This window comes from Montipora foliosa, chromosome 9 (assembly GCF_036669935.1).
Source record: "Montipora foliosa isolate CH-2021 chromosome 9, ASM3666993v2, whole genome shotgun sequence".
In the NCBI taxonomy this organism is placed as follows: Eukaryota; Metazoa; Cnidaria; class Anthozoa; order Scleractinia; family Acroporidae; genus Montipora; species Montipora foliosa.
In genome coordinates this window covers 19,936,234-19,962,984 of record NC_090877.1, presented here as the reverse complement: position 1 = coordinate 19,962,984, position 26,751 = coordinate 19,936,234, and the positions used below count along the sequence as shown (strand labels likewise).

At 39.4% G+C, this 26,751-nt stretch overlaps 1 protein-coding gene across 2 annotated transcripts; it reads left to right on the top strand.

Moving 5' to 3' along the window:
* The first annotated feature begins 204 nt into the window (after window positions 1-204).
* On the top strand, window positions 205-25,570 carry LOC137970748 (uncharacterized). 2 transcript variants are annotated; one of them, XM_068817303.1, is made up of 7 exons: window positions 205-433; window positions 1,133-1,804; window positions 5,454-5,996; window positions 7,244-7,486; window positions 8,812-9,204; window positions 10,607-10,702; window positions 24,962-25,570. In XM_068817303.1, exons 1-7 carry the CDS (start codon window positions 229-231, stop codon window positions 25,288-25,290), a joined length of 2,481 nt encoding a protein of 826 aa, XP_068673404.1. In that variant the 5' UTR covers window positions 205-228; the 3' UTR covers window positions 25,291-25,570. The 2 variants fall into 2 exon arrangements, with proteins under 2 accessions (XP_068673404.1, XP_068673405.1); XM_068817304.1 differs by having other exon boundaries at window positions 213-433; window positions 10,607-10,696.
* Window positions 25,571-26,751: the final 1,181 nt, after the last annotated feature.

The following is a 26,751-nucleotide window of genomic DNA, read 5'->3' as shown; positions in this document are numbered from 1 at the left end:
TTTTTTTTTTACAAATTTTACGATTTCTAAAATTGTTTGATTTGATATAGAATATATAGGTATAGACGTTCTGCTGTGTTTATTTTAAGAATGTGCTACTAATACAACCCGATCGCGATGTGAACTTTTAAGCCTCTAATCTATACGTAGAAGACATTTGGCAACTCACGCGGCTGACGCGGGCTCAAATATCATCTCAGACAGAGCGGAATTGTTAGGAGAACTGAAATGAACATGGCTGCTCAAAAGAGTTGCCCGTCGTTTGCATCGATTATTTCTGTTTTGTCGATTGCTCTTTATTGCGGAGGGTTTTTGAGAGTTGAACTAGAGTTAAACAAGCAAAGGGAAAGAATAGACGCTCTGGAAACCGACACCCAGGTTGAGCCACTGTCTAACGATCCAGACATTGCAAAAATCTCAGAGAATTCTCCTGGTAAGTTTTATCTTTTTGTAAAGCTACAATTCTAGCCTTACTGATATCGAAGCATGGAAAGAAGAGATAAAAGATGGGCATTGCAATAACTTATACGTTTAATTACTTGGTGATAAACTTGTGCGAATAAGTAGATATTACACCTCAAGTTTACGGAGCATCGGGTTCCTAAAAAGGAAACGTCTCATCCTCCTCAAACAAAGGCCTCCTTTCTATTCAAATCTGCCATGAGAACAAAGCAAGTGCTTTCAGACGAGTCTAAAATTATAGCTTGTCGGGCACTTCAGAAACAAAGGGTGACGTATGTTTTTTTACTCGAACCCTTAGTTGTTGAGGTTTGCGTTTTGATTGCGGAGCTCGCCACGAACTTTAAATTCATTTTGTTCTCAAACACTGACGATAGGCGAGGAATACTAAAACACGCGGGGCAAGTCCTCAACAGCAGGGTTTGAGTTGTTGAAATTAAATGGAGGTAACGCGAGAATTCAGGCTTGACTGTAGATCTTTGGCCCTTTATTACCACCAAATAAAAAATAGGTGTCCGAAACCGTGTCTAGTTCAGATTTCTTTAATTTTTATCTCAACAGTTTGCGTTTAAGACGTTTAACTATACACTCGGTTCAGTGTGTCGATCGATTTCTCTATGAGAATGTACTCTTTTTCGGTGCATCATTTAAAATGTCGCTCTTGGTTTTTTAGAACTTCTGGGAAATAAGATCCACCGAAATAGGCGGCACACTTATTCGACCAAGAACGAAACGGGAAACGAACAAACGCTAGAAGACAGGCTGAAAAATGACCAGCTGTTATCGGATCTGAAACTGAAACTTTGTCAATCAAACGTCGAAAAATGTTTGGGAGGTCCCCCAGGCCCTCCCGGTCCACCTGGCCCGAGAGGAGAAAAAGGCGCTCGGGGACGAAGGGGGTCGAAAGGAAGAACCGGAAACAAAGGAGATAAGGGCATCATGGGATCGCCAGGGCAAAGTGGAAAGCAAGGAATCATGGGACCGACTGGGCCGAAGGGAGAAACTGGACGCAAAGGACAGAAAGGAGACACAGGAACCGCAGGCAGACAAGGTGCAAAAGGAGAGCCTGGTGAATCGATTTCTTCTCCTTCCATAGCTATTTCGCCGGCAAAGTTGACAGTTAATGAAGGGAAGACAGCCTTTTTCCAGTGCTCAGTCAGTGGCAATCCAAAGCCCGCGATAAAATGGAGTAAAATGAAAGGGCAGTCAGAAATAAGCATGTCAGAAATCTCAGAAGGAAAGTTGACTTTGCGAAATGTCGCTGGAATTTACTCGGGTGCATACAAGTGTTCAGCATCAAATATCCTCGGTCAAGCAGAAGCAGTGGCGCAGCTTGTAGTAAATGGTAAATTTGTTTTTCTTTGCTTTCGTTGTTTTACAAAAGACTATAAAAGAACTACTGAGAATGTTGAAATGAGCAAATCAAACTGTATTATAGTAAAATTGATCTGATCCTTGTTCTGTAACAAGCAAATTTCTCGGATTTAATTACAGTAAATATATCTAATCACATGGGCCCGAAGGCAATTAAGGATTAATTTCACTTGTATTTTTAAAGTTTTCACAAAATTGCCCGAGTCACGAGGCGACGAGCGCAATTTGCAAACTTTGAAAATGCAAAACAAATTAATCCTCAATTAATTTCACGAGGGCACATTGCGATTGCATGTTTATCACATAAGAGGCAAAATAAATTGAGGGAGGTCAGTTCATTGTTGCGACAAATGACAATCAACGAGGGCAATCAACACGCTTCCATTGGTTTAAAGTTCAATTCCAATAAATCGTTGTTGTCAACAGAAATAGCGCTTAAAATGTATTTTATACACAAAAAAATAGTTTAATCTGGACAAAGATTCTCTTGTAACTTTGCTACCTCTGGATAAGCAACTGTTAACCAATCAGGATCAAGTAAATCATGCCCTCTTGATTACCAAACTTGTCCTCGTGATGAAGAAAAAAATGCCCTCTGACTCGGCCAATCAGCATTCAGTAATTTTGCCCTGTATTGACAAATATTGTAACTTACGATGGCCTAGGAGGGTCACAGTCCAGTTTTAATTTTTCACAGTCTAGTTCTAACTTTTCACAGACTGTACAGTTTTAATTTTACACAGTCCAGTTTTATTTTTGTGAGTCGTCACCAGTTCTCTCACTTCTCTCATAGGTCACAGGTTACAGGCCATTGTTTCACGAATACAGATAGTATCCTAAACATTCATAAAAGCTAACCTTCGGCCTAAAAGCTTTCGTTTTGGCCTAATTAGGCCTAAGGTTAGCTTTTATAAATCTTTAGGATACTTTCTGTATTGGTAAAACAATCCTGTGATCACAGAGTGATCACCTGTGAGGAGAACTGGTGACGAGTTACAAAATTAAAACTGTACTGTGAATAGCCTGCGTAGCAAGCGTTCCTTTTCGACAAAAAGAGCTTCGAAACGATTTTCCGCAAACTGGCCGCGCGGAAGTTGGGGCAAGAGACTGAGGGCTTGCAAGAAGACCCTCTATTTTTGAAAAACGCCCACCTTTTTATGGTTGACTTGACACACGCTGATTGACGTCTTATTAACAAATTAGCCAATGAAAGATAACCATGTTAACATATGTTGGCTTCCGGCAAAACAAACCGAGGCACCGAGGAAACACCGAGTGATCAACGCAGAATTTGCCAGTGTGATTTTAAATGTTAAATTTGTAACGGCAGCTTCTAAGCTGGGTACGACTGGTTATGTTTCCTCTGAGAATTTGCTTAAACCATCGAAAAGAAACTTACGGGCAAATTCTAGCTGATATTTGCAGAGCGGTTGGAATAGAAGTTATCGAAAACAACAGCCAATTTTCAGAACTTGTAACGACGATTTCAGTGCGACTTGCTGGCTAATAGGCCTTATCACGGTTTTCGACGCCATCTTGACGGGTAGGCAAAGCGGTCAGAAATTACAATGTTTGTATGGGAATCCGATAGCAAATAACTTCTTCCGAAATTGAATTTTTCACAATTTCTGAATCGCAACGTTAAAATACTAGGTAGAAGATTGTATTCAGCAAGTTTGAAGGATGTAGCTTTCCTATAGGTCGCTGAGCTAATTTTTTTTAATTTTCCATACATTTGTCTTTAAATTTTTTTCCCGCGAACCGCGTCTAGACGTTTGTCTACCCAGCCAAATTTACAGACAAATGTGTGGAAAATTCAAAAAATCAACTGAGCGTCTTCTAGCCAAGCTACATCCTTCAAACTTGGTGAATACAATCTTCTACCTAGTATTTTAACGTTGCGATTCAGAAATTGTGAAAAATTCAATCTTGGAAGAAGTTATTTGCAATCGGATTCCCATACAAACACTGTAATTTCTGACCGCCTTGCCTACCCGTCAAGATGGCGTCGAAAACCGTGATAAGGCCTATTTGTTGGTGCAGAGTGGTTGACGAAATGGATCGTACTATTAAAATCTCCTGGAAATTACAGGCAACCTTCCTCGCTAGTTTGATAATCCACAGTACGTTTTTGGTCAAATCGTCACGAAATCGTAGATGAAATGGCAAGTAAAAGTGCTTTAAAAAATCGAATAGCTTTACGAAGGAGCCGCTTTCTTCTCACAATAATTAAGAGAAGATTTAACAGGCTGCGTAGTTGTCTTCATCTTGTCTCAATCCATGGACTCAAGCTTACATCAGGCAAGGTACGCAGAGAATTTGACGAATTTCCTTGATCCTGAAACATGTGGATTCTGATAGTTCGCAGGCATTTTATTAATTCATCCTGCGTAAATAAAGTATCTTTTGCAAGCGAGCGAAAAGCTCACTTCAGTTCAGTCCAAACTTTTCGTCGACAATAAGCGCTGCCAAAGTTTTGTTAAATAACGATCGAATCTTTACGGAAACGCCATAGCGGCTTCAGCTGACACGTAAATAATATTGAATTTCCCTTGATGGATATTGTCCAAGCAGTCCAGATTTTCATTTAAATTACAGGCTGTCATTGCCATAGAATTCACTTCAACCACTTACTTGATCGCGTATTATGCTTTGAAATGGAGAAATCACGATGATACTCGAGAAGCCGGTTCTTCGTTTTAAGTTCTTTTATTTCGCACTCCGCACATCATGACAAACATCTGAAAAAGTAAACTTTTTCCGAATCCTGTTGGCAAAACGGCCATTACATCTATACAGTTAAAGAGATGGCGCATTGACAGTTCTTTTTTCCTTTTCAATGTAAGACCCGAGACCCGATTCGCTCAGCTTCGACACACGATTCAAAACCTTCCACATCTTCCACCATTGCCTTTGTCACGCTAGAACTTAGGAGAAATATTTTGCTCCAGAATTTGTCACGTGTCAATCCCTGTGACTGTGCCGCACCAATCAGTAGCCCCCGTTCGCGGGCGAACGGGTTTTTCAAAAATAGGGGGTCTTCTTGCAAGCGTTCCCTCAGTCTCTTGCCCCAACTTTCGCGCGGCCAGTTTGCAGAAAATCGGTTCGAAGCTCTTCTGTCGAACAGGAACGCTTGCTACGCAGGCTAGACTGTGAATAAAATTAAAACTGGTCTGTGAAAAATTAAAACTGGGCTGTGACTCTCCTGGGCCATCGTGGTAACTATACTTGTTTGGTGTAAGAAGAATCAAGTAATCAAAACAAAAACTTTGAATATTCTATTAACGAAAGATATGACTGTTCTGGTGTTGTCGGAACTAAATAAGAGCCAACCAGTCTGCACGCACACACACACACACACATACAAATCACCAGTGATCGGAATATGTAAACCAACCGTTAAGTTAATGTCATTTTGCTGAAATTCTGTTTATTTTTTATCGCGTGTCTATGCGTCAGATTGGTGTCTGCGGAATTACATTTCTTTGATTCGATTGTTTCTTTGGTCATACAGTGTTTCTCTTCAACCTTAAATAGTTTAAGACGATGAAAGCATAGTACTTAAGATGGAAAACATGACAAACATCGATAATTAAAGTTTCTTACCTTTCTCGTTTCAGTTCATCCTCGCGTTTCACTCAGTCCGGGACCTCGTTACGCAATTCAAGGAAGGACCTTCATTCTACCAACTTGTCACGTGACTGGATACCCTGCACCAGCTGTGACTTGGAGGAAATCATCCGGCCAGTTACCCCAGGGAAGGGTGAGGTATATCAACAACGCGCTGCAAATTTTACAAGTTCAAAAAGAAGACTCGGACTTTTATTTCTGTTCTGCATCAAATCTCCTAGGAAGAGCTGAAAACAAAACTCTGTTAGTCGTGGCCTCGCCTCCTCAGTTTACGATTAAACCTCCTTCCAAGATTGCAAGGACAGCAGGCTGCAGTGTGAAGTTAAATTGCAGCGCTACTGGAGATCCACAACCAACCATTACCTGGAGGAAACAAGATGGTCAATTGCCAGTTGCACGGAGCCAGCAGGTCAGTGGCGCGTTAGTTATTACAAACTTTCAACAGAGTGATGCAGGGAATTATATTTGTACTGCCACAAGTGCTGGCGTGTTTGTTGTGGAAAGTGTTACCTCTTTGGATTTTCAGGAAAAAGGTGAGTCGATATTAGTATAACTGCCACCTCGCTTGAAGAGCGGCTTATTCGTTTATAATGTAATTGAAAAAAAATAAATAAATAAATTAGTAAATACAAATTACGGTTCTTGTGTGTTTTTGAGTTACACAAGGCCGTGGTTAAAGACTCTAGAGAAGTGCTAAGAGAATGAGAGGCCGTAGGGGTGTGCTTACCTTACGCCTTAGGTGTTGTTTTTCGGGTATTCTTCACAAGTTAAGTCAAACGAAGTCTATTCTCTACACCTTATTCACTCCTCTTTATTTTGAACTCTAAAATTGCAAACTGTGAGTGAAAAAAATGCCAATCATTTACCTCTGCCTTGTGGAGCATGAAAAGGTGCACTACTACTACTACTACTACTACTACTACTACTACTACTACTACTACTACTACTAATAATAATAATAATAATAATAATAATAATAAAATAATAATAGTAATAATAGTAATAATAATAATCATAATATAATAATAGTAATAATAATAATAATAATAATAATAATAATAATAATAATTTTTATTTGCTTATTTATTCAATAATTTTTAAGCTGTTAAAAACATTGTAGCGTAACCAATAATAAATTTCACCTTGCAAGCTTAACTTGGATATTTTATAAGAGTAAGTATACATATCTTTATTTTGGCTACGGTTATCAAGAGATCACCGGGTGATAGCTGTTTGAAGTTGGGATCTTTGCCCCAGAATAGGAAGGAATAGCTGAGTGATGATCGAACGGGAAGAAAAACGAACGAGAGAAAATATTCTTTGTCCTATCGAATGAAAGATGTTAATGTGCAGTTTTTCTTGCTGCATTGCTTCGGAGATAGTCAAACTAGGGGTGTAGTCAACAAGGCTCATTTGTTCAAAGCCGAATAACCCAATTCCGGGGCGATTTTGGCAACTTAACTTGTAGTTTATTTTTGCTGATCAAGAAACGTTTCCTCAAGACCTTTGGCCTCCAGGTTTTTCCTTGGGCTTTTGTTTTCCTTCGGCATAAAATTAGGTTGCTAAGGCTTTCCTGAGGGGGACATTTAAAATCTCGTTTGGTTATTAACCTCGGATTGGTGTTAGTCCGCTTTGGAGTAATTGGCCCAGTCGGGTGTCTGGCCTTGAGACGTTCTGTTCCGTTGCAGCCACAATATCCACGAGTGTCATATGCGAAAAATAATTATATCTCATCCGTTTCTCTCTTTTATTGGCTAAATTTATGTGATGTTGCAAGCAGCCCTCAGCTCATCAAGTATTCTTAACAGCCTCGATGCCAAATACCTTGCAAAGTTGCATTCATTCTTAGAACCAGTCCTCCAGCGTTCATCCTGCAATCGGTTTGTAAGGTGTTGGCACGCCAAGACAGATGGCTGGGCTGCATCCACCTTCCACAGTAACTGTGATGGAAAGGGACCCACTGTTACTATAATCAAAGTTGGTAGTTACATATTTGGTGGATACACTGACGTATCTTGGTCAAGTAAGTTGAACTTAAATTTCAGAGTTAGTTTGAATTGCTTGTAATTATTGTAATATTACTTGACTGAAAGGTGACCAAGGGTAAATAAACAATTTATTGATGTTAGCTAACTCACATTCTTTACTTAAAATGCTAATTTACCTCAAAGTTAAATGACAATTCAGTTCACTCTCATAAACTGAATAGTTCTGAAAACTGCAAAACCCACCATCTTAGAGTGCGTTCGATTGACCTTATTCCGGAAAAGGAATACATTCACCTTAAAATTGTCAAACACCTGATAAAATGCATTTTCAAACAGCTAATAATCCATGTGACGAAACTCCTCTCACACCCAATCATTTCCTATATATGGACAAGTCGGAGGAACATTTGCGCCTGATTCAGTTGACGGCCCAGAATCCCGACCAAAGAAACGATGGCGGAGAGTCCAAGAACTCGTATCACATTTCTGGTGTCGTTGGCTAAAGGAGTGGCTACCAGGCCATAATGTACGATGGCGGAGAGATTTGAAAGTGGGCTACGATATGTGGTGCTCGCCATGTCCAGTGACCTGCCAAGAGCCCACTGGCCGCTCGGCAGAATCAACAAAATTTACCAAGGGAAGGATTTACCAAGAACTTTCCTTACCTTCCTCTCCCATTTCCCTTACCTCTATCTCCCGGCTCCCGCCCATTTCAGTCCTGTTCCCGTCTCCCCTATAAATTAGGAAACTCAAAACACATCTTGGTCATTTAGCTACGTAATTCTTAAGTGATGACGGTCTTGATTGTTCCAACTTGCAGTTCTGAATTGTTTTGTGTTCTGATAAATACACGTTTTCTGGGGCGGATCCAGGTTTTTACAAAATGGGGTCCGGTTAAGCCTGGTTTTCAATATCGACATCTCTTTTTCAATTTTGTATAGAAACTACTGATTCAAATTTAAAAGTGACGGTGATCGTCGCAGTAAGTTTTTCCAGGATTAATTGAAATCGGAAGTATTGATTTTATAGCGGAGAACCATACTCATCAGATCCCTTGAGTTCCTTTTCTCATGGTCATCATGGCTAGCGGTATTGCTCGTGGGTGTGTACGCACGACGAAGTTGCAAAAGAAGCTACATTTCATAGGGACCAACGAAAATAGGAATTTGTATTAGGTGCATTATTACTCTTCCTTAGTGGTAAATTCGGCATGGAATTACTTTAAAATATATGTTAAGAAGATTATTACAATAAATTAAAGAACTTCATTTTGTTCTACTAATTTGCCAAAAAAGACACTTTTTGTTTATTTGCTTCATTATTTAAGCAAAGGGTTATGTTTCCTTTGCGTGCTTTTCAGGTTACGCCGCCAGCTCTTGCTCAACTTATGAAGTTTTTAAAGCTGACACAATATGGACAGCAGCCCAAAAAGAATGTGGCGGTGATCTTGTCGCAATGGAAAGTGAAGAAGAATGGCATTTTTTGAAGTCTAAAGTCAATGATTTGACATTTCGGAATAAGTATGGTCTACGGTGGCACATTGGTTTAAGGATGCAGTCTGATAAATGGTGTTGGACAAGTAGAAACGATACTTGTATAGAGGCCAAAGTTGGATCACAGAGATGGAATCAGGGAGAACCTAACTATCTGCAAAAGGAAAGCTGTGTTGAGATGCTAACAAGTGGATTGTACAACAACATACCATGCAATAGGAATGATGTGGCGATAGGATATATCTGCGAGCGAAAAATTGGTAAATGACGTAACTACGTATCTGCTCATTTTCTTACTTTTTGTCCATTGAAATATCATTGAGTCAATCCTTCTTCTAGTTCATTCACACAAGAAAAAGAAAAACGTGGCTCTTTTCGTTTGATTGTTTTGTCGTTTGTCCTTGAGTTTCTTTTGCTATAAGATATCTACTCCGATAGTCTTTCCCTCCTTTGCGTTGTCCAGAATGGGGCCATGGCATACTCAGTCATGCTTCAGTCAAAACACATCACCTCGAGCATCCATGAAATAATGCTGATAGATATAAAATAACGATAACATGTCTATGTTACAAGTTTAATTGAAATTCAGGTTCAAATGATTTCAACCTACAGGTCATAATTATTTTTAAGCTAGGTTGAAATTGAATGTAGTAAACATTAACAAAAATCCATTACTAATAGTTAGTATATTGGTAAGTAAATATGTGCTGGAATTAAAGGGGGATGTGGTTAGTACACAGTCTAAAGACTGATTTTAAATGGTTAGCATTAATGTTGAGGTTAGTCATACTGTGCATGGTAACCAATTCTGCTTTTCTATCTCAGAGGTTTTGAAAAGAGCATCATTCACGGTTGAAGTCCCTTAGGAAGGCGGAGGTCGACAATATCAAAATATCATGTTCAAAGGAATGATAAAAGAATTACTGAAACATACATAATGTATTTACTGATTTTTTTTTTTGCTTAGTTATCATTGCCACTTACTCGTTCTTGTGCTTACATTGAATAGGTCGAACCCCTAATAACGCAGTTGCAAAAATGAAGTCTTTTTCTACTGTTCAGAAGCGATTTTGTAAGCGTCACTTATTTGAACGATCAAATAGTAACGCTCATTCTTTTTGGGGAGATCATTGTGTTAGTGATAAATCCAGATAACGTTGCGATTATTTTGGCTAAGTTTTGTTTAAGCCATGAGTTTTTCAATTTGAGCAAGTAGTACATTTGTATAATTATGAAGAGGCGTTTCCTAGGGGAATTTGTTGTCAAACTAGTTTAAAATAAAATGACCTAAGTCAAAATCATTTTAACCTGAATTTAATTCTAACCTGTAACATCTATTCTCTTATCTTAAAATCCTGGCAAAAAATGCATTGAAAATGTAAAATGAATAGGCCTTTTGCAACAAACGATCACATGGTACAAAATCCGCCATGCTGGGGGCAAGCTCATTATTATCCCCGCACTGGGACATCAAAACAAAAGCAAGTCAAGCTTGACTGGTTCAGTTCTCTTTGTTTTAAGGTCCCAGTGCGGGAATAATAATGAGCTTGCCCTCCAGCATGCATGGCGGATTTTGTACCATGTGATCGTTTGTTGCAAAAGGCCTATTGCCCAACTAATCAACATTAATGCGAATACATTTAATTTAACTTCTGATTTCAGACTGCAGCACCTCTGATAGTGGAAATATAATTTTCAGGAATTCAAATGCGACCGTACTCACAGTTCCAACAAACGCAGGGGACCCAACTGGTACAGGTTAATGTACATGTTTTTACCTTTTTATTTTTATTATTTTTTTCATTTCCTGGTGGTCTCGCCACGTTAGACTGGATTCTAGATGGTTCAACATGATCTGATGAGAATATGCTCATAAATTCCAATTGTTGAGTACCCGGTGGACAAGGAATTATTGTCAAGTAAGAAATTTGCTCGTGTAGACGGACAACAAGGAAAATGTGACAAGGCTTTTATACTTGTCAAGTGCACTTGTCAAGGAAAACTTGTCATATTTTTCATTTACATCACCAAGGAAAACTTGTCAAGGAAAAACTTGTCCAGGAAAACTTTGACAAGTGGACTTGTCAAGGAAAACTTGCTAGTATAAATGAGGCTTACAGGTGCACGTGATCATCTTGTGTCAACTGAATGAACTACGGGACTTGAAAGAATGTTAATCGTTCGTCGTTTTCAGAGTAAAACAACGTACTCTTTAGCCAAGAAACTTCCGTTATGTTAATGAATATTTACATTTCATCTGTCGGGTTCCTGAGAAACGCATCTATTTTCACTTGAAGGTGAACTATTTACACAATGGCGATGTTGAGCGGCCATGCATGTAATTGAAAATCTAAACGCCTATGAGATACGAAAACAGACTTGCGAATTATCGCAAATCACAATGCTGACAAGCACAAAAGCAGAAAAAAGAAGTTAATAAATATGAAGTCTTTTACTATCTGAATGTTTTTGGGTTGAGAGTAAAGCGATATATTGTTGAAAAATCTTCGTGATAAAGGAGCTATGTCAAGAAAATAATGTAATTTCAGGATCGCGAAAAGCGTGATGCGCTTTATGTAAACAATCTTCCCACTAGTAAGTCGCAGCAATATTAGCCAGGAAGTTAAAAAAAAATTTTGGCTTCCCAAATAAACTTCATTTTACACTATAATGACAAAAGAGATATTTTTACTGGGTTGCCTATGGCAAACCAGTCGAGGTATGCGTTGATTTCGTCGTTTTTACTGGGTTGCCTATGGCAATCCAGTCGGAAAATAGGTAGATTTCCGTTTTCTGTTTTTTAGTATTTTTTTCCGTGTCGGTAAAAGTCTTGCCTGTCGCTCCCCTGCTAAGTGGTGTCTTTGTGCATAGAGTCTTCTGTGCGTATTTTGTTAGGTTTGAGGGGGCTGGGGTAATGCGTAGCTTGCTCTGCACAATTAACCTGTAATGGCGTCGGAAGTCATTGTAACGCGAATGGCGTTTTAGTACATCTTTAAAGAAAATATACCCATATGGAGCTCAAGAATGGAACATAAAGATCTGGAATCTTAAAAGCGACGAGTAATGGACTTCGACAGCGTGCATCTTTCGCCAGTCGAGCCGAAATCAAAATGAGGTGTACTTTTAATATTTCGCCAAGGTGGTGTTACGTACAACACTGAAACCAAATGGAAATTTTTCTGGTAACTTACGGGTGCAGCAAAGACAGAGAAGGAATCGAACACCACAAGTAGATCTGTGATCTCTGTTGTGTCTAACAGTGTTTACTGAAGTCGCATCTATTTAAAGTTTGCCTGTTTGTCTGGCAAGTAACATTCATTTTGTACTCAACTCTGCAAAGTTTAAAAAAAGTTGGAAATGTGACAGTGAAAAATTATTTGAATGAAAGCTTGTTGTCTCATTTGTGCTTTATTATGTACGGTCAAGGTTCTTTCGAAAAGGGTTTGATGTGAACTGTCAGAAATTTATTTAATTGCATATGCTTTGTGATTGTGTGTTTCGCTTGCACGCACGCAACTGAAATAGGAAGGGTTTCTTGCCTCTTATAGCAAATATGTTGCTTGTTTCGATAAATGTTTCGCTAGAAAATATTTCTGTGAAATTTCCAACTTTTGTAAATTTATCATGTTGTCTAATTTTCGAGCTTAGCAAATTTGCATACATGTGTTGAAATGTGATACGGGGAGATCTGTTGGAAGTGTGCTTGAGTTTCAACAAAAATGAGCCCCAAAATCAGGGAAAAATTGTAACGCAGAAGAATAATAAAGTAACTGCCATTTCCAAAATGATGAAATTACCTGGTGATAAATAACGTCGAACGCGTCTTGGAGAGTAAATTTTGACTTTGCATAAACAAGAGTTATGCGATTGTGATCTTTGTTTTGACTTCGCTCATTTCATTGTCAAACTTTATAACACTTGACAGAAAAAGAAACTTACGAAAACGGGAATCCCGAACCATCGAGTTTGGATTCGAGTTCGAGGTCGAGTTGGACTTCAAGTTGGACTTCGAGTTGGACTTCGAGTTGCGCTTCGAGTTGGACTTCGAGTTAAAGTTGACTATAAAAGTAAACTCCCCTCCCCCCAAAAAGAAATAGAGGGGTAGGGTAGGATAAGGTTGGTCCCGCAAAACCAGAGCCCGCCGAGATACTTACATTTTTCGAAGGACCGCTTGTGCTTATGGGAGGGCACAAACCAACGATAGTATGACAAGGAATATTTTTCCTTGAAATGTAAATGCTAACCATGATCAATGATGCTAACCAACGATCTCTCATGAAGAGAAAGGATTTGAATCAAAGCAGTGTCCATTTCTGTTTAGAAAGTGCAAGTGGCACATAAAGATACCTTGCATTTCAACTTTGGCCTAGCATTGTAAGAAAATATTTTGAGGCTTAGGGGCCTGAGGTCTTCAGTACGGTCCTAGGCCCCGTAAATCGAGGATGCGTGATGCGTGACTGTGACGCTGTCCAAGTGGTCGTCTTGTGTTACACGTGTTTTCAAGGCATAACCGGGTTTGATACGAGGTACCCACGTGGTATGATACGAGGTCTCGTCATCAGCCTGGTTGGTCTTGTTGCTGGCCATCGTGGAATTGGCAATGGAACGGTAGGTTTAATTTAGTATATGAAGACTTTATTTTCGAATGCAAATTAACGCTGAAACATGCCCGTTTTCAGCGAGGAAACAACAGCAACAATAGAGATAACTTCGTCGCCAGAGGAGGCGTGTGGCGATACAACGTAAGTCTTCTTTTCATCATGGATCAAAAGGGTAATTTAGAAGAGACTGAAGGAAGTGGCTTAATTGCTTATGCGTAAGTCCGAGTTGCACAGCACAGACCTGCATCTTGACGGGTAGGCAAAACGGTCAGAAATTAGAGTGAGCAACCGGAACGCCCGGGGGGGATTGGGGGGGGGACCTCCCATATGAAACAGACGGGGATGCTGGTCGTCTCGCTTAGGGGTGTAAATTGTGGATTTTGGTCCCGCTTAGGGTGTTCCGGGCAAGGCGCGAATATTTTAAGGTCTCTTTTCGGGTTCCGCAAAAAAACACAGAATTCCCCAAAACAGAAATTCAAATTTTCTTTTTAACTTGTTTTTAGGGGTCAAAATTTGCTTAAGCCACGCCCAGATTGGTCTCCTTCAGGGTTCACAAAAAGCTTGAGCCACGCCCAGATGGTCTCCTTTAGGGGTTAAATTCAAAATTTCCGACGAGCATGCCCGTCTGTTCCATATGGGAGTTCCCCCTTCCCGGGCCGGAACGATGATGCTGCTGGTATATGTTAAAACAATAGTGATCTAATCGGCTTCATATATAAAATGGGGAATATAACAGCAAAAAGGGACACAAGGTGGGTTGAATTTTTTGAAGGTATATCGATATTTCGGCTGGCTTCTTCAGGTACAATAAGCATATTTCAAGCATATGTAGCATATTTTCGTAATATGTTCCGGAAACACAGTGAAACAGAGTGTAGATAAGCTTATATTAAAAAATGATCACATAGCATAGAACGGAACAGTCTGATTCTTCGTGGATGTTCAGACCATCGGGATCAATTGTTCTGCCTTTTTGCATTACAAAATAAAACTTCTGTAGCCTTACGGATAGAGTCTCGGATGGAGGAGAATTTTTCGATGGGTATTAATTGCATGTCGTTGGCAGTGGGTTGTTAGGAGATGACAGGAAATGTTCTGCGGCTGCGGTAGGTTTAGATTTTTAGTTAGGGTTGTCTATAGGGAGGGGGTTGCACTAGTACGAATTTTATTTGTTTTGTTTTAAATTGGGTCAAAATTGGAGCTTTTCCTTATCACGCGGCGAGCAAAATTTGGAAAAATTTGTCATTGGACCAAAAATATCAAAGACGCAGTAGCGCGGGGCAGGCAGATTTTTCCAAAATCGCCCAAAGAAAACAAAAATTCATTAAACATGTCAACTGCGTGTTTATATAAGAAAATTGATGCACTGTATGCCTTCACTAGTAAGCGCACGAAAACCAAGAGAACACATTGAGGCGCTCAACATAGACAGTCGATCTGGTCAATAGGAGGGCTTTCAAACACCTTCTTTTTGCGATAAATCCTTCCGTTCTCAGTCGTGGCCGCAAACAGTATCTCAGTCGTCGCAGATCACATCGTTTTCTCCCCTCTTGCACACGCCGCCGCAGTCCCTGATGTCCACGCAGCCGTCGTCGGTTATGCAACAACTACCACTGGCTCAAACAGTGCCCGACCCTGTAAGTCTTCCACGTCCATGTGCCAATCCAGGGTCTTACATACTTAAATTGCTGAGATTCTGCCATGCTAGTGTATCAGTGTGTTATGGCAGTCAGCAACCTCTTAAAGTTAACGGCCAAATTCCGCCTCCACCGTTCGACCTTCTGATAATGACACAAATGAGACGGGAGTACTGTAACAACGGCCAGAAAATGTCAAGGATGGGCAATGCATATTTCCATGCCAATATGCACTGCGTGTCACAAAGGCTGCCTTTGTTCCATCCCTCGATGGTGCAGCTTCAACCGGGCTTGTTCCCACAACTTAAATACTTAAATACTTAAATACGTTTTCCCGTTGAAGGAGAACGTGCCACGTGTCAATGTCCCAAACTCGCTAACGTCCTAGGGACTATAGCTATGCATAGCCCATTGCAGAAACGTTAGAGGACTGGGAAAAAGTATGGTTATTTTTCGTTTGTTTGTAAAACTAAAATATTCAAATGAAAAAGCAATTAAATTTGAGAATCTTTACCAAGAATAAAAGAGAGAGGAAATGGCAAAATATCCCCCAAAAAAGAGAGTTCGTATGGAGAGGGTAACCAGGCCACACAATTATAAGCCTTTGTATGGAATTTTGCAACTTTTGCACGGCTACCATTTAGACAATTTTCCGCTGAAAACTCTTAAACTTGGCTGGGTAGCTTTTCATTCAGTACTGTTTCAGTTGAAATGTTAATCAATATAAGAAATTCGCCCCAGTGCTCACACGTTTCTGCAATGGGGTATGCCTAGTTGAATTCCCAATACCAGCTGTAGAAATGAAACTTTGCCAAATGGTATACAGAAATCTAAATCACCTAGAACTTAGCAGTTTTTGAAAACCAAAGGTCTGTGCGTTCGCGCATGCGCAATTCAATTCAAAAGATCCATTTGCGTCACATTGGAGTCAATTTCTTGTGATTGAGTCTCAGAAGAGAGTTCAAATATAAGTCAGGTAGTTTTTTTTTCCCAAAGTTTTCTATTGTTTCGTTGTGTTTGGCAAGTTTAAAGAAGTGCTTGAAAGGAAAATCTTTGGGCATCTGCCGCGTGCTAGTAGGCTATACACGTAACACAGCGCGCGGTCATGCGTCATTGTTCACCCCCTTAGCAAAGGTCTAGAAATCCCTCAATGGGCCCTTAAAGATGGCTTAAGTTAATGTGTACCTTGTGTCGTTGCAGTTTTGGTTAACAAGTTAATTCAACTTAATTCAAGTTTATTCATGTATTTTATCAATTCATTAGAAGTACAATGAAAGTACAATGTGCACATTGTTTGATGACTTCTCCAGTGGTTTAATAAGTCATGATATTACCACACTGTGGTCGTGCACAGAGAATTCTCTACACATGTATTAGATATGTTTTTATGTAGACATATTTTGTTTCTGTTGGCTCGTTCTGTTGGAATATTTAATTCCGGATCAATTGTTTAATTTGAATTGAAATTTGCAAATGGTATCAATTTACTTACCACTCGTTGATATTGACCCAGTTGCTATATTTTTCGTTTACATTTGATGACAGTACTCAAGACTGCAAGATTAAGCGATTCAATGACTTTGAGAACATTAACAATGTTAATAGTTACAATTAATTTTTTAGCTTTTAGTTTCAGTAGACGGCAGGTTGTTTGTCACACTGTACCTAAATTTTGGTAAATATATATTTCTTAAAACTTTTTCTTTCACTTTACTAAACTTAAGGAAAAACAAAAGAAAAAATGACCGCTGCCGGTCTGCAAAGCCAGAAAAGCTTATTTGGTTTCTTTGGTCTTTGCCTATCTTCCCCTTCACCTCTTGTCAATTTATTTTAACTCGAAGTCTAACTCGATCTTCAACTCGAACTAGAACTCGAGTCCAAACTCGATGGATTATTTCTCCCGCAAATAACGTGTTCATTTTTTTTTTCTCTACAGTATTATTTTGAAAGCAATTTTTGTGTTTAAATTTTAACAGGCCCTTTACAGGTAGACCATCATGTGACCTACTTTTCATAAAATTGTGGGCTATAAATTAAAGAATGCCGGAAATGGAAAAAGCATGTGACAAAAGGTACCACACATTGTTGAAAACCTATATCCCTGCTCTATATTTTAATGTGTCAGCAATTTTATTACTTAAACCACATGAAAAAAAAAAAAAAAATGAAAAATCCCAATATTGCCCCGAATTCCTGTTCCTGTTCTTCGCCCAGCTTATACATCTCTTTGCTTATTAACATTACTAATAAATAATAATTATACATTCTCATCAATTATATACTTGCGTTTTAATTATTAACTCGAAGCGCAACTCGAAGTCCAACTCGAAGTCCAACTCGAAGTCCAACTCGAAGTCCAACTCGATGATACCTAACTCCCTACAAAAACCCGGTATCTTGCCATCATTTGACACAGATGCTTCACTGTTTGGCGACTAAACATGCCGCGGTAACTTAATCACGGCGCCCGCTGAATTCCGGCCATGTCACTTTCGATTTTGCGATTTATTTGAACGTAGCAAAAATCTCCCAAAATGTTTGTCGCTGGTCGTAACTTTTTATATTCTATATTCACGGTTCAAAATTAAGTTGTTTTCATGTCGTAAATATGTTATTCTCGATCGACCGTCCTGGAGACTTCCCTCTGCTCTTTCTAAAAACTGTGTATCAATAGTTATTTACTTTTGCATCAATATTTGTTTTTGCATAAAGCAAGCTAACAAAATCTGTACCTTGCTGAGTTCGCATTTGTTAGCGTTAATAGTATTTTCGGTCCGATGCTTCTGTTTTATGAGGAGTATATTATTTTGGTCTCCCATCCAAACACTAACCCCGCCCAACAGGGCTTGACTTCAGTGAACTTCGGCATTACAGAGCTGTCAGATGCTCAGCGGGCACGTTTAAACTTGTGGTGAAAAGAAGTTTATCAACATGTCAGCCCAGAAGCCAATGTTTCTCACTTCCCATTTATTTTCTTCAATCTTTCTGGGTTCAGTACTTTGCTAGTAACCACATGTCTTCTCAGACTATTTACCCAAGACTTCTACCATGGCACTACAATGATAGACAATACCAAAACAATATCGTGCACTGTTAGAGCTACATCTTACGCAAGGACAGGTCTGTTTCGTCGTACGAACGTGTGAGGACCTGTGAGCCAAAGGGCCTCGTCTGGTATGACTTCTTAATGACCCCCCAACTTGAAAAAAATTGTCTGGAACGGTGCACGTACCACAGGCAACCCAGTGTACCCTCACGGAGGGTGTAGTTTTTTTTATTTTATTTTTTTCCGTGTCGGTCAAGTCTTGCCTGTCACTCCCCTGCTAAGTGGTGGCTTTGTGCATAGAGCCTTCTGCGCGTATTTTCTTAGGATCGAGAGGGTAGTGGGAAATGCGTAGATTTCTCTGGTGGACACAGTAGAACGATTGACTTAACCGGCAATGGCGTCGAAAGTCATGTAACGCGAATGGCGTTTTAGTGGATCTTTGAACAAAATAAACCCTTATGAAGCTCATGAATGGTAGGTCAATTGGATATACAAGCGGTGGAATCTTAAAAGCGACGAGTAATGGACTCCGACAACAATCTATCGCCCGTCGAGCCGAAATCAAAGTGAGCTGTATTTACCTGAAGTACATGGTAATTTGACACGATTGAGTTTCTTGCCCTCACGCACGCAATGAAATAGGAAGAGGTTCTCGCCTCTAAGAGCAAATATGTTGTTTGTTTCAATAAATTTTTCGCTGGAAAAGGATTCTGTGGTATTTTCTGCCTTTGTGAATTATAATATCATGTTGTGTATTGAATTTCCGAGCTTAAGGTTGAAATGTGATATAGGAGAAGTTTTTTAGTATTGCTCTGTAAGCAGAAGGGTTCACAGCTGGCCTGTTGGAAGCGTGCTTGAGTTTCAACAAAATGAGCCCCAACATCAGTGAAAAATTGTGACGCAGTTGAATAATAAAGTAGCTGCCATTTCCAAAATGATGGAATTACCTGGTTAGAATAAATAACGTCGTACGCGTCTTGGAGAGTAAATTTTGACTTTGCATAAACAAGACTTGGGCGATTGTGATCTTTGTTTTGACTTCGCTCATTTCATTGTCAAACTTTATAACACTTGACAGAAAAAGAAACTTACAAAAACCCGGTATCTTGCCATCATTTGACACAGATACTTCACTGTTTGGCGAGTAAACATGCCGCGGTAACTTCATCACGGCGCCCGCTGAATTCCGGCGATGTCACTTTCGATTTTGCGATTTATTTGTGCAGCCAAAACGTACAATAACAAAATTGAACGTTGCAAAAATCCCCCAAAATGTTTGTCGCTGATCGTAACTGTTTATATTCCATATTCACGGTTCAAAATAAATGTTGTTTTCATGTCGTAAATATGTTATTCTCGAGCGATCGTCCTGGAAACTTCCTTCTGCTCTTTCTAAAAACTGTGTATCAATATTTATTTACTTTTGCATCAATATTTGTTTTTTCATAAAGCAAGCTAACAAAATCTGTACCTTGCTGGGTTCGCATTTGTTAGCGTTAATAGTATTTTCGGTCGGATGCTTCTGTCCCCAGCTTCTGTTTTATGAGGGGTATATTATTTTGGTCTCCCATCCAAACACTAACCCCGCCCAACAGGGCTTAACTTCAGTGAACTTCGGTGTTACAAAGCTGTCAAATGCTCAGACTTCTGGTGAAAAGAAGTTTATCAACATGTCAGCCCAGAAGCCAATGTTTCTCACTTCCCATTTATTTTCTTCAATCTTTCTGGGTTCAGTACTTTGCTAGTAACCACATGTCTTCTCAGACTATTTACCCAAGACTTCTACCATGGCACTACAATGATAGACAATACCAAAACAATATCGTGCACTGTTAGAGCTACATCTTACGCAAGGACAGGTCTGTTTCGTCGTACGAACGTGTGAGCACCTGTGAGCCAAAGGGCCTCGTCTGGTATGACTTCTTAATGATCCCCCAACTTGAAAAAAATTGTCTGGAACGGTGCACGTACCATAGGCAACGCAGTGTACCCTCACGGAGGGTCTAGTTCTGAGGCTAAAAACTTGGTTAGAGAAAAAAAAACCCTATCTCCTCGCATATCATATTTCAACGCACATAGCTCGAATATTAATTACACCACATGATGAAATCATAGAGGCCACCTTTTCCAGCGAAAGCTTTATTGAAACAAACAATGTGTTTGCTCTTAGAGGCAAAAAACACTTCCTATTTCAATTGTGTGCGTGCAAACGAGACTCACCATCGGTTTAACAAAGCATATGCAATCAAATAAATTTCTGACAGTTTACATCAAATCCTTTTCGAAAGAACCTTGACCGTAAATAATAAGCACAAAAGAGACAACAAGCTTTCATTCAAATAATACTTTATTCTCACAATTTTTTTTTTTTAATATCAACAACTTTATTTAAGTGTCTTTGGATTTAGCACTAGAGCACTAATTGGGGAAACTAATGAAATTAACTCAAATCAAATCAAATCAAATCAAATATTTTTATGGAGGGGGTAAAACCGGAGTACCCGGAGAAAAACCTTTCGGATTGGAGAAGAGAACTAACAAACTCAACCCACATATGACGCTGAGTTTAGGAATTGAATCCAGACCACATTGGTGGGAGGCGAGTTCTCTTACCACTGCGCCACCCCTGCTCCTTGACTGACTGGATCAAATCTGTATATTTGCACCCAGTAAAATGAATCCAACTTAAATAACTATTGTTTGATTCCCATTAATTTCCTTTGTATTTTAAACCCATTGATGATAAATAATGATGTTGGGGGACAAATCTTGATCAAAATTTAGCTACATGCAAGATGAAGTCATTTAAGTTGCCCGAATTTCACATAAATAATAATGAGACAGTGTTTACATATTTTTAGAAAATTTATATCATTGGACACCTTGTTCTTACATCTTGGCACTAGCAAAACTGTGGAACTATATCACTCTTTTTGCACAGCTTCTTGCACTGGTCGTTGATATCCTTAAGGATAACTACCTTAATTGCATCTCCAAAAACGATGTCTTCCATCACAACGTTTCAAAATCTGCTGAGGTTTTGCTCCACTATTCATCATTGTTGATACTTTTTTTGATATATTTACTCTTTTATTCACTTAACAAATGACAGTTTCGATGACCGTTGCTTTATCTCAGGAGAAGCACTTCCGGAAGGCAGTTTTCTATTAAGCACTGGCCATTGACGCAGATTCAGCCAAGCCTTTGCCTGTTAGGTGCATCTGGCAAAATAGTCCAAAATGCATGTGGGTCTTCTTTGTTTTCATGGTGCAAACAGGGAAAGTCTGAAAATTATGTTGATCTCTTTTTAGCTGATTAAATATTCGCCCTGACGAAGGGCTAACAATCGAAACGTCAGCTTTCCAAATCATTCATGGCGGTAATTCGATCTTTATAAACATATTTGATAAAACCAAATTTCCCTGTTAAACGTAACACTGTATGCAATCAATGTAACATGGAGACAATTTAGCATGTAACAGGGTCCCTCATGCATGAGCCCAAGTGTTGACGCCTGTCGAAGAGTAGGTTATTGGCTACTTCTGACCCTACGTACAATTTACCAGTTCAATACGTTATATACTTAAGACCACAACAGCGATGTGAAAGTTAACTAACACTGGTATCCCATTTACTTTGGCCAAGTTAGGGTTTAGGGTTAGGGCCCCATTTTTCATCAGGGGCTGTATTCCCTTTTCATCAGGGGTTGCTCTCAACTGAAGCCTTTTGTATCAACCTTATTGGTATGATTTTCTTATAACTAATGCAAACTGGACATGGAAGGAATCAAGTTCCAACCTCAATGCGATATTGCACTAAGAAAATATACTTACAAATTTCATTATTGCAATAAGAGAATGAAACAAAAAAGTACACGATAACCGGGTTAGCTATTGGCTTAATCTTTCTTCCTCACCACGGACATATTCAAAATCTCTACGGAGTCAAGGCTTTGCGTTGTTAAGAACATGTCTTTGAACAATATTAAATTACACTGCAAACACATGAATCGAGCTTAGTCAAAAATCCTGCGTAACATATAACCAGCTGACCTTGAAGAACGGGCTCTGCTGCACAGACTTCCTTCTTTTCGATCGGATAACCGAATCGTGCTTTCGAATGAACTACCGTCTTCACGAACTCCTGGAATGGCGTGACAGTAACTGAACAAGTCCTACATATTCACGATGGTAATAAAGCATAGTCGACAGAAATACTCTTCTCAATCCCGTACGATTCTTTCCCTAATTGCCTTTTCAACAAATAAATCCAAAGGATGGCTTGTTGCTAAAAATATTTCTGTTGCAAGTACGGCCACAGAAAACAGAATTCTTTCTGCCATTCTACGGCCGGTTAGCATTTTTATTGTGTTTTGGTTTTGTGGTTATGCGGTCACTAGAAACTGTTCGCTTTTGAAGCTATCATACGTTCATCGCCGTGCTGTCAATTTCCATTATAAATTCTTTAGTCTGAAATGCTAGAAATCTAGTAATCCGCCCCACTTGACCCAGCTAGCTTAAAACAGCTCGGCGATGAACGTATGATAGCTTCAAAAGCGAACAGTTTCTTTTTACGAGGCCGTCTTGACAGCTAAGAAGCTCTTTATAGCCTGATTTAGCTAGTATGTAAGTTAGAAAATCAATCAACTGTTAAAGGGGAAAAAAAAAGACAGACCAATCTTATTCAGCAGGCCCTGCAGTCATTTGGAAGCATTTTGTAAACAAATTGGCAAGTTAGCGTACACTGAACTTTCTCCGTTAAATCATATATATATATATATATATGATCTTTTAATTATAGAGGTGGATAATTATGGTCCGACCATTATAAGCGCAGCTTTCAACTTTCACGAAACGTCAACAACCGCAGCCTTAGTGACACCAAAAACATTTTCACCTTAAATTATGTTCCCCCTTCCAACACAAAGTCGGCCTCTGATAGCAAGAGAAATAAAAGTGGGAAGGAAGCACCCAAGCACTGACATTGCCAATCTAGTATTAAACCGAGACAATCCACGCTTTAATTTAGCTGAAAATAAAGGTTCATTTTGATGGTTGAGGCTAAATCGCGTGGGTGGTGGGTCCTGTTTGTTTGAAGATAAAAAAAGGATATATATTAGCTCCCTCAGTGCTCGGTCCAAATTTGTCGTAGGTCTTAGATGTTTTGTTTCAAGAATTTCCAGTCGCTGATAAAAAAGGGTTAGGGTTAGGGCTAGGTTAGGATTAGGAACCCACGACCCACGACCAAAGACCCACGACCCAAGACACCCGACCCATAACCCACGACCAAGAGAAAATGAGGGGACAGAGAAAGAGGCTCCCTGTCCAGCCCTTGGGATATGTCATGTCCACGAAAGCTATTTTCAGACGAGCGGAAGTCTTCCGAGACGTCCGCATGCAGGTCAACCTCGGTCCGATGTTTGAAAGAAAATATATATTCATCAGCCTTCCACGTGCGCCATCATTTTCTCTTTTCACTGAGAAACTGAGAGCGAGGCAAACTGCATGCAGACGTCTCAGAAGACAGACCTCCGCTAGAACAAAGACTTCCGCTCGTCTAAAAATAACTTTCGTGGACATAACATATCCCGGCCAACGCCTTGAGCCTCCCTCTCTGTCCCCTCATTTTCTCTTGCCACGACCCACGACTCTTGACCCGCGACCCACCCACCCACGCCGATTAGACACTCTTCGATTTGAAATCACAAGTATGATTTCAGACCAAAATTGCACGACACGAAGTTCAATTACCATTTTATTACATTCATTTAGAAATCATACAACATTATTTATATCTAAAATACAGGATGACGGACAGTACCAACATTTTATTGATCCAGTTGGGAACAGAAGTTGAAAAATTCGCCATACAATGGTTTTCTTTGTCATTCATTTTTCTGCAATTTGATTGGTTACCTTAAACAAGCTTTGAAATCTGATTGGCTGTTTTGTTTTAGTGTTCTTTTCTCATTGGCTGGGGAAATGGTGCGATTTAGAGCAAAAAATAGCGCGATGTGAGAATAAATCGCCCCGGCACTGCTGAGAGCTAATCAGATTGAAAGGATCAGCAGTGATTTCTAAATGGATGTAATGAATATTATAACACAATCATAGTCATAATCATCAGGGGCACCCAACGATCAATTTGTTGTAAAATGTATTATTATACCCCAGTTACTGAAAATAAATGTTATTAAGACATTTTCAGGTGTTTTTCAGTGTTGCTGGGAAAACATTATCTGTTCCTTTTTCCCAGCAAGACACACAAGAAAGTTCCCAGCCAGCTAGATAAAATTGGTTGGTTTCCCAGCCAGCTGATCAAATTTATTTCCCAGCCAGGAATTCCGCGCGCTTTCAAATCCCTCAATCCGAAACGACCGAACAAGAGCGACAAAACCGGGACAAAACAGGTTTTTTCCGCAAGCGCAGTCACTCTGACCAGCCGTCGTATGTTTGTGGGGTTCTTTTTTTTTTTTTTTAAGTCGTTCTCAGTCTTCAGAGTTTCTACAGCCAGCTCGGGTTGAAATGCTAGAAAAAGTCAGTAATTCCCAGGCAAAACGTCTATCAATAACAAAATTTCCCAGCCAGCTCATCGAAACACCAGTATTTTTGCCAGCCAGCGAGATTCTTCTGGGGAACAGATAATGTGAGGAACAGATTCGTTGGGTGCCCCTGAATCATCAACAATGAGTTTTTTTTTTCCCTTTAACAAGTTTGGTAATCTTTCCTTTTAGGTTCTTGTGCTTATGCTTCATCGAGTAAATCGTTTATATACTCACTGTATAACATCAATGGCTACGCTCCTGTTAAGCTGCAAGTCAAGTCAGGAAGGCAGAGTTTCGCTATACACGGATGTTCCAGTTATGGACCAACCTTTGGTAGCGGACACGACATCCACATATCGAACAACGCTGCCAGCAACCGAGATTCGTACACATCTTGCGGCTACTCTTACCCCCTTCCCCCAGGGTATTCTTCATCTCGTTCTTCCTGTAGATTTTATGCAGGAAGCTACAAGTTTACTCCCACTGATGTCGAGGTATTCTACGAAACAACCACTTAGAACGAGACGGAAAGATTGCCATCGCTATTCTATTTTTTGTTTAATTAATCAGGTCACCATATATTTAGAGTGTTAGGGTTTAATGAAAATGTTGACACCCGTCTCTTATGTATTTTAACATTACAGTAACTACCGACCTAAATAATAAGTCATATCGATTTGATTTACATTGAAGATAACCACAACAAATAATAACAACAATTTATGCTTGAAAAAAGTATGCAAGGGAAAAACAAAAGAAAAAAGGAAAACAAGCTAAGGGTGCGTTCGATTGACCTTATTTCGGAATAGGAATACACGGAACAAAAGTTAGAAATTATTCGATTTTACAAATTTCGCTTTAAAATAGTCAGTTGCCTGGTAAAAGGCTATTTTAAACATATCCTTATTATTCTTGTTTTTTCAAAACGATTAACATACTGTTTTAAACTATCACTCCAATTATACTCATTCTGAAATAGGGTCGATCAAACGCGGTCTAGGATATTTGGTAAATAGTGATGGCTGGCTAAGAGAGATCCTGTTTTTTACTCTTACTTAGACTGGCTATCAAAAACTCTGGCCTAGTATGAGAGGTGCTGTAAAATGACTAGCATTTGTGAAGTCCACTTTATTGAGTCTTTACTCAGAATTTCATTCATTGGTTGGGAGAAGATTCATCTCTTCACCTACAGCAAGCATATTCCTCTAATTTCTTATTGAAATAATTTTTTAACGGTTTATCATGCGTCCGATTAATACAGTTCAATTCTTTTCAGTGCAAAAATTGTCCGCAAAAAGATTAATGTAAAGCAGATTTTTCAGGTCATCAAAGGAAAAGACCCAAAGATTTTACTCCCTTGGCTAGGCATTAAAAGTGAAAAAAATCTCTGGAAGAAAATGGGAAAATTGTCCCATTTTTGACAATTTCAAACCCAATGAAGGAGATCTTGTTATCACAGGGAAGTTCCATTGTGAAATTGAGGTTAGCGTGGAGATTGTTCAATGTCTCAAGGAAATGTTGTGCAGAGGGGACATCAGGCATGGACACAAACTGATGGCGTTGCTATGGGATCGCCCCTTGGTCCGTTAATGGCTAACGTGTTTATGTGCCACCTAGAAGAGCAACTTACAACAAACCTAGCTGACAACTTCCCAACTCTCTACATGAGATATGTCGACGATACTTTGGTGTCCATGTTTGATGTCCCCTCTGCACAACATTTCCTTGAGACATTGAACAATCGCCACACTAACCTCACTTTTCACAATGGAACTTCCCTGTGATAACAAGATCTCCTTCATTGGGTTTGAAATTGTCAAAAATGGGACAATTTTGGAAACGCGAGTTTACCGGAAACCTACCAACACTGGTTTGTTACTACATTACCAAAGTCATGCAGATGTACGTTACAAAGAATCGCTCATCAAAACAATGTTGCACCGTGCAAAATCTTTGTCATCTACAGATGAATATTTTCA

Bases quoted from the DNA above. Each gene is read 5' to 3' on its own strand.
- LOC137970748 (XM_068817303.1), top strand. From the start codon at position 229: ATGAACATGGCTGCTCAAAAGAGTTGCCCGTCGTTTGCATCGATTATT. The intron at 7,487-8,811 runs GTAAGTTGAACT...CGTGCTTTTCAG, and splicing joins CACTGACGTATCTTGGTCAA to GTTACGCCGCCAGCTCTTGC. The intron at 9,205-10,606 runs GTAAATGACGTA...TTCTGATTTCAG, and splicing joins TATCTGCGAGCGAAAAATTG to ACTGCAGCACCTCTGATAGT.